At 35.7% G+C, this 8,901-nt stretch overlaps 1 protein-coding gene across 1 annotated transcript; it reads right to left on the bottom strand.

The window, feature by feature from the left end:
• Positions 1 to 8,217: 8,217 nt before the first annotated feature.
• Positions 8,218 to 8,901, bottom strand: LOC145907149 (thiopurine S-methyltransferase-like). The gene has a single exon (XM_082994581.1). It carries the CDS (start codon positions 8,899 to 8,901, stop codon positions 8,218 to 8,220), a length of 684 nt encoding a protein of 227 aa, XP_082850707.1.

The raw sequence follows: 8,901 nt of genomic DNA, 5'->3' as shown, positions 1-8,901 counted from the left end.
GTAGACAACGTTTCTAAATACCAAAAAAAACACAAGAATGAAACATGTTTTATCATTATTACTCACACATCGCCGTGTCTGTCACGAGTTGTAAATCCCATCCCGTTAATAAATGTCATGGCGTCAGTTACATTTCCCGAATCATAGGATAAAGTTGTTCTGTAAGAACTTCCTTCATCGCCAATGCTAAATTTATTAAATTATACTAATGCAACTACTTTAAGTAAATAACAACGAATTTTAATTTGTAGTTTTAAATCCATCCGCTTAGATTGGTTCTGTTTTATACCATGCTTCGAACTCGTTTTCACATTGTGTCGTGTTGTGTGAAAGTGAAAATTTGCAATGTATTAGAGACTGAGTAGTAATAGAATTGTGACCCAATCTCCACAAGGTAATCGAACGTAAGATAGAGTGGTCGTTTGGTGAATTCTTACTGGTGTCGTAACGTGCTCAAATTTCAGATGTTATTCAACCTAGTCAAGGTAGCCCAATACACCGAATATCCTATTAATTTTTTTTCAAAGTATTTTTGAGTGTAAGCCACACGTTTCTTGCAGTAGCACATGTATTGTCACCCAAGCTGTCATTCAAATTGTGGGTCCGGGTGAATTCTGTTAGAGGATAGAAAGTAAAAATACATAGTTCTCTACACAAGTTGTGAGATGGTTTCGATTTGATTTGTTTGGCCTAATTTGTTTTGTCTGGAAACTGGCAATCAGTAAATTGTTTGCTGGTTGATTTACAACTCGATATAACCTTTACAACTGGCTATTTCCAGTATGGACAAAATTACAAAATATTCCAAAGAAAAACTATAAATTTGCATTAACATTATTTGCAATTCTTTACATTACGCTGTATCGAGTAATTCAGCGCTGCCACGAATTGATTAATTTCAACACAATAAAATGATAATCTTACCTATACTCGGCAAAACCAAAACCAGTCCAGACAATCCGCATATCAATACGAAGACGACATGTAGTGGACGCACTGGTGATTTGATGCAGTTTCTCTAAACCTAATAAGGTTTTTTTGTTACAAAAGCTTTTGGCGAAACAGACTACTGGCTTTATATCAACTGGGATCTTTCTCGGTAGAAGTTTCATTGACGACCAATGTTTTTAAAGCCAGGGTTATCTATAGTATATAGTAAGTTTGTTGGTATAACACCATGAAACTAGCGATTAAATAATCTTTACCAAACAAAACAACTTCTTAATTATAATATTACGCCACCAGCTCGAAAGTGTTAGTGCTTTAGGAAACTGGTGTTTAGTTTCTGTTCAAACTTATGAGTCAATTGGAAAACAAATCTATCCAAAATTCTGTAGATAGTTTTCCAAACCCCTTCTTGTGATCCACCCAATCTCTATCGAAACTCACAGATCCATCGTAACGGCGTTGGAACACCTGTTATTTATCACAGTTTTTATCAAAGCTGATTAAATAAACGGCCTAACATCCAATAACACTACATTTATATTGAGGTTCCATTAAAAGGTTTCAGCATGGATAATCAACATTTTACTCAAGTAAACAATGAAATGTATATTTTCACTTTCACCTGCCACCCGTCTTCACAGTAAGCTTCTTCTCCAGATCTAAGAAGTTGGAGACCATGAACATGAGATGTTTTACAAGATTCGGAACCAAGACTTTGTAGAAGTTTTTCAATCCCTGTTTTTTGAAAATGTGTAATGTTGTATTATATTAGGTTTAAAGAACACGGACACATGAGGGACAATTTTCAACATCAGATTTTTGAAAAATTCCAATGTTTATGTAAAGTAACGTACAACCAGAAAGTTCGTTTGAGAATCAATCAGTATTTTTATTTATATTGATTCACATTCCATGCGATTCGGGATGTTTTTTGGGGGGAAGGAGCTGGGACGAAAGTGTCGGGTTTGAAAAGTTGGGTTGTGAACTATTACACAACCCAACTTTTGCGACCATTGTGGTGATGATCAACTTGGTGTTTATTACACGAAAAGGCAGTAATGAACACAATGGTATTTTTTGGATAACGTTGCTTAACCTGTTTTAAACGAATAACACGAGTCTAAAGCTTGTTTACACAAGTATAAAAATGAGTGATCTTAACTGTGATATGTACGATTCTGCTCATTCTGGAGTCGATCCACTTTATTCGTCAAAGCTATGAACAAAAGCTTGCGATTAAATAAAGAAGATAATTTCAACTTTATCATTTTTATCAAACTTCTACTGTGTGAATCTGTAACACCACACAGGAGAATTATATTAGTAGAATCAAGTGACTCAAATTAGTTGAGATCATTTGATTGCTAGTAAGTTTTAAGTACAAACTGCAAGATGGTCGCACGTCTAAAACCGCACACGTTAACAATCATCTAAAGTAGAATTATTGACAAACAGCTTTGATTAAAATCGTTGTTCTCTTCACAACGGTTTGTTCGGTTGCGTTTGGTCTACTTGTCACACTAAAAACATTCAATTCAGTATCTACAGGTACATTATTAAACAAAACTTTTATTAAACAGTTACATTTCATTTAACGGATAACTTGGAATGTCGATAACTGTACTTTGCCTGTCAGTAATAAAGTATCTAAAAACTGGATGATTTTCCCTCAGATACAACAAACTTTCCAAACGCATTTATCCTATCGTACTTTACCGAATATATTCTATTTCAAGATGGAATTGTTTTACTGATAACAAAGTATCAAACTTACCCTAAACCAGTACAAGAACCAAAAGTGTTTATCATAATAAGCTGCAGACATGGCCACTGTTTCGACCTGGAAGGTCTCGTCAGTGCAGCTATGGTGTGACTCACAACCATCTTGTCAACTAAATAGCCGGCAAGACTTCCACTTTGTGGTGACTATGCAGTCCTAAACAATGTTTGCAGATCATAACACACATATTGCATCCTAAATTGTGCCAGTCATGAGTAAACAGCATTTATCTCTAGTTTGTTTTATTCCATCCTGAACGCAATCATTTATAATTATAACTTATTTTTTTATAAAAAAACGATAACACAATTTGTGCCACAACCACAAGTTTTCTAACACGTTCCGAAATCTACCTTTTTCCAACGCCACTTGTTGTGCGTGACACAAGCGATAACTTCGTATTTGCAAAATTACAATATAACATAACCTTGTGTCAAGCGCATTTATTGTAAAGAATACATGTTTCGCTAAAAGCTTCCTCAGTTCTAAAATGAAATCGAAAAAAAAAGGAAAATGCTGAAAATGAAATGTTAAAACTGGCCGAACAAATAGGCTGCTGGTGGTAACCTCCAAGACACTCTGAATAGTCAGGTGACCTACTTGCGTGACGTAGCACCGCGGCCACAAGCATGCGTTGCGTGTGAAGATAAAACCGTAGGGCAACTGAATGAACGTTAAAGTTGCACGAGCCCTCTGGATTGACGACGTTAATCAGAGCAAACAACTTCTTGTTGCCCGATAACACGAAATCGGAAGCAGATCAAATGATAAGAACGACAGAGAAACATGGCTTATCAACACACAGCTTGTCATAACGAGGGTGTGTAGATTTTGTTCAAGGAAAAGTGGTGCAATGAATAATGCTAGCCTTGTTTGCTAACGATGATTTCATTGGTTGATTTAGCAACATTTGAACCACGGTTTAAAGATCAAAAAGGTTTGAAACAAAATGTGAAACTAAGTTACATTATGTTTTTTATAAACCTCATGACGTATACAAAGATACCAGACCCTGTCCTGAAATTACTAATCACCCAGCCAAAAAAACTCACAAGTAGTGTTCACTTTCCGAAACACTTTTCATATTAATGTTCTTGTAGCGTTCCTTAACCTTTTTTTTTATTCTGGCGTAAAAAGTTCCTACCTGTTATGTTGGATGTGTGATATAACGGTAAACGAAATCAGCAAACGTAACTTTTAACGTGCATGGCAGAAAGAGTCAATTGTCACTAAAATACATGCTGGTTTTGCGATGGTCTCAATCCAATGCTCAATCCAAGTATTTGTTCCCACATCTTTCCATTTTACGTTTTCTGATAAATGTCTATAATCTTAGGTAAATGTCTTTAATCCAAAGAGGCTGCGATGGTATTTAAATAAAATGTGGTGGCTAATGTAATTAAACTTATATATTGATCACACACAACTGTCTAGAACGCAATAATATTGCTTTCATTTCTACGCTATGTCCCAACCATGACTACAACGTGTCGGACGAATTATCTACCTACAGAAGTAAAGACAACAACTCAACACATTCCACCTTGTACATTGAAAGTGAGTCACCCTTGATTGAAGGGAACCTCAAACATTTGCTTAAAACCGTGTGTAATAAAGTTATTACACCTCACATCTCAGGGGGACTTATTAGCCATCAAAATACGTTATGATGACGCAGAAAAACACTATTTGTTTTTCACACGACTATGACTCAAAAAGTTTATGCCTAAAAAACACTAAAAGGTCGAGATGTATTTTCTAATATTTAATTTTTTATCATAGTGCATTTAGATTGTTTTTTTTACCCTTTGTTTTTATCATAACCACAGACAACTCGCTGTTCGGCTACTAATCTCTCGAAAAATCGAAAGGTCTGTATCATTGAATTCTCGACCATAGCATTGGCTAATTTGTTTATTTCAAAGTCACATTACTTCCCGGTTTGCTGTCACAATATACTGCATTATACATTATTCATCATTATGAACTTCAGAAACTCATCGGCCATAGCAGTTTCTAACAACCTGGGATTGATAGACATGAAACCCTAGATGTATTGTGAAACAAATAACTTTTGTACTTTACATAAATTTATTTAGTGGCTTCACTCGAGTCTTGTCGACAATGATTTCATTCCATGTTGATTAAGACTATACCCAAGAAAATCCATAGTGGTTTTGCCAAATTGATATTTCTGTAGGTTAAGAACCAATTCGTAATCGGTGAGTTTTCAAAGAAATTTTCTGAAACGATGCACAGGTGAATTGGAATCGCACCTAAGATGTCATCAAGGTAAACGTACAGACAATTGAGATCCTGAAATGTTTCAGCTTTTATTTCGAGCGCCTCTAGAAGAGTTAACAACGCATGCAAAGCGACGATCGAAAAACACGCGAGTGTAACATACGTCACAGAAAGCAATGCTTGAATTGCGTAATGTTTTTCGCGCAGCTTTGCACATGTACTGCATAATCCCATAATGTGACACAAATGATTTAGCCATCGAATATTCTCGAGTAAAGTGATTCATTCAACATCCTGTTTACCACATAAAATGTTCTTCTATGCTTAGGTCACATCACACCTATGTTCTTGTATTATATTACTTCAAGCGCCTCATGATATCACGTGACATTATTGACCAATCAGCTCTCATAATGGAGAGCGTTAAAGAGCCCAGTTTAGACCGGTAAATTCATTCTATTTGCTGTCATTCTATTTGATTCTATTTGATTCTATTTTATTCTATTTGATTCTTTTTGATTCTATTTGATTCCATTCGATTCTACTTGTTCTATCGTATTACTGTTACACTGTTATTATTACTGAGACTCAACAAGCTGTTCGCCGGCTTGGGATTTATTCCCATAGCCTGATAATAAACTGTTTATTCGGATACTACGGTTTCCTGGTGAGGTTCAAACCTTACACGAGAAAAGACACACTGCACGCTTCGGTGCACATTATTCATGGCAAATTCAACGCGGTCGCCATATCAGTTTGATTTTCATCACGTAAGATTTTTAATCACATCCAACCAATGCATAATTAGAGATATACAAATCACTAACTCCTTTAGAGCGAATATAAGGTGACATATGATCACGTTTGTCAAGAAAATTAACTTTAAATGTGAAGCCAAACATTTCATTCAAAGTATCATTTTCAATCGTGTGAGGTGCTCCATCATATTTTTTACCGTCGTAGGAGAAAGTGGTTGTCCAATTTTCATTACTCCACTCTCTCTTTTGCGAAGCCATTTTACTGGAACTAATTAACAGATTAACAGATACACAGAATACACAGTATACACTTCAACATAAACGTATAATGACTTGCAGATTACTATAAAAAAAACATTATCGGCTCAATTGCTTCTGTTGATCAATCTTTGTTGGTAATTTATCAATCCCCTACATGTGAACGTGTCATTTCCTCCCACTACACGATGCTCTAAGTATTGGCAGTGGAGAGGTTTTAGTTTCCAACGTGACTGATTTAAAAATAATGTGTTTATGAATTTTGGCTAGAAGTGCTTCTAATTTATATTCGGTTAATAGGTCCCACTTCATTTACGTGATTACGCAGTAATGTGACATTATGTCGGACTCTTGGATCTGCTTTCATTGTTAATGTATTAGTGTAACGCGAGTTTGGTCGTTTAGCAGCTGTGAATACTGTAACATCTCCCTTCATATGTTCGTGAAATAGTGGAAGGAAGTTGTACTAGTACGTAACCTGGTTTGATCGATGATCACTTGGCATGCTGTGGCAACAGTTCTGTAGAAGTTCTTTGTTGGTTTAAAGTTTTAAATCATGCTTTTAAGTTCGTGATGAGCATTTACTTCACGCTTATTTTTTGACTGTTGTGAGTTTTGTTGCTGGCAAGCCCTGTAGACATGCATTTAGCAGATCTATATTTACATGGAATTGTGTTCCTTAAAAATTAGCCACTGATTTCCATGGCATTGTATGTTCCGCAACAGAACTTAACCGTAATAGGTAAGTAGTATGATAGGATAACAAACATTCTTGTTTTAAACACAAACACATCAATGATAAGTTATGCCCGATTTTTGACAATACATCATAATATCCACTCTTTAGGTTTGTAGGCGTGACAGGCCAGGTATTACAGCGTTAATATCCACACATTAACACGGTGCGTAAATTTATGCGTTCATGCTATGATAATTTATTCAATTTACATTTTTGAAACGATCCTGCCAATCGGGAAGTTGTGTCCGATTAAATTTTAAGCCGTCTGAGGAGTTGTCTCGTTTATCAATGGTCGTTAAAAAGGCTCAAAATATATAGAATATAACACATTATCGGCCATAGCTATACTAGATGTTCTATTTTGTGACACAAACTCATTTGCAAACTCCACATGTTCCTTCTGCCAAAATGATAAGACGCTTCTCTAGTGTTTAGAAATCGAATCTAGGACATGACAGAGAAGCAGTACATTTCAAATTGCAATATGCCTGGCAGCAACAGGAATTTCAGATTCTGAAACAACTAACTAAGTTACTACAAGATAAGCAAAAGTTTGTTCTGTGCAGATACCAAAATTTTCCGTTAACTTATCACCAACCAAGAAACAGAGTAATATATCATGGCAGAGCCACAAAGTACAATTCACACAGAAGTTCATTGCAGACAAAATCAACCTGATACATTTTATGTGAGGTCTGGTCTCTCTCTGAACGTGCAAAACTTGCATTGTTTGAAACGTCGTCTTCCAGCTGCCGCTCCGAACATGATTGATAATATAAATAATTTGTTACAATTTACGGCAGCAATAAATTTTTCATACCCTAGATCGTTTAGGTTTACGTTTCGTACTGATATTACGTTAGCCTTTAGGCATCAACAGTAGCTGATATTTGCAAAATAATTTACACTTACAGGTAGAGATGTATATGTTGCTTGTAACATGAAACATACAAGATGTAGCAAGTTACCATAAATAGCCTAAATATACATTTGCAGTATAGACACAATTAAAACTTGCATTCTTATGTCAAGTTACCTGTCTACATAAGTCTACAAACAAAACTGTGTTTGGCAATGTTACCAAGGTCGAGAAAGCCAGGTCGACTAGACAAGGCGATTAAACTTGATTTAAAAAAAAATTGTTTGGTGGAAATATTACAAAAAACTTTACGCACAACCCTGTTTTGAGAGCGAAAACGCAAAGCAGTCGTAACCTCAATGTTTTATTCGCGATAAGCCTTTCGTTCTAAGTTATTACCTGGGATAGGTCATTCGAAATATTCTAATCAACAGTTCTTTGCCAATAAAATAACAATATTGAAACAATTAGGAATGTACACATGAAGGCATGTGGAATTAGTTGGAAAGAAGGTGTTTTTGCACAACCCAGTGACGCTGAAGCTTTTATTGTTTTTCGGGAATATAATTTTATGCTGCAACCGCATTCAACGAGGTCGCCATAACAGTTTGATTTTCATCAAGTAAGATTCTTAATCACGTTCAACCAATGCATAATTACAGATATACACTTCACTAACTCCTTTAGAACGAAAATAAGATGATATATGATCACGTTTGTCAAGAAAATTAACTTTAAATGTGGAACCAAACATTTTATTCAAAGTATCATTTTCAATAGTGTGAGGGGCTCCATCATATTTTTCACCGTCGTAGGAGAAAACGTTCAATAGAATTTTACCATCTGTTTTTACCAAACTACTGAGAATTTCGGCATACTTGATTCTGCTTCCAGCATTGATTGAACCAAATCCGCCCCTGTCCCAAACTGCATCAAACGATCCAAACATATCCCTTTGTGCATCATTAATATCTCCTTGGTACAAAGTGATTGCAAGCTCGTTTGCTTGGAAAACAGTAAAAGGTATACCCGGAACTTTTGGTTTCAAGAATGTAAGAAAATTTTCTTCAAAAAAATCGACACAAGCTTTTTCTGAACAATCCAAACCAACAACTTCATGTCCCTTTTCAGCCAAATATTTCATATCAACTGATTTTCCGCACAAAGGAACAAACACTCTCCCCTTGGATGGCAAAAGTTTGTCTTCGTGCTTGAGCAGGTCGTAATTTACGGACGATTTGTGCCACACTGTGTCGTTGGTTTGATAGTAGTTGTCCCACTTTTCATTACTCCAGTCTTTTCTTTGTGAAGTCAT

Source organism: Ascidia mentula, chromosome 6, assembly GCF_947561715.1.
Source record: "Ascidia mentula chromosome 6, kaAscMent1.1, whole genome shotgun sequence".
In the NCBI taxonomy this organism is placed as follows: Eukaryota; Metazoa; Chordata; class Ascidiacea; order Phlebobranchia; family Ascidiidae; genus Ascidia; species Ascidia mentula.
Note: the sequence above shows the minus strand (reverse complement) of the source record. Positions and strands in the feature narration are given on the sequence as shown.

What these genes read in the sequence shown, in the direction of transcription:
- LOC145907149 (XM_082994581.1), bottom strand. Translation starts at nt 8,901, where the DNA reads ATGACTTCACAAAGAAAAGACTGGAGTAATGAAAAGTGGGACAACTAC.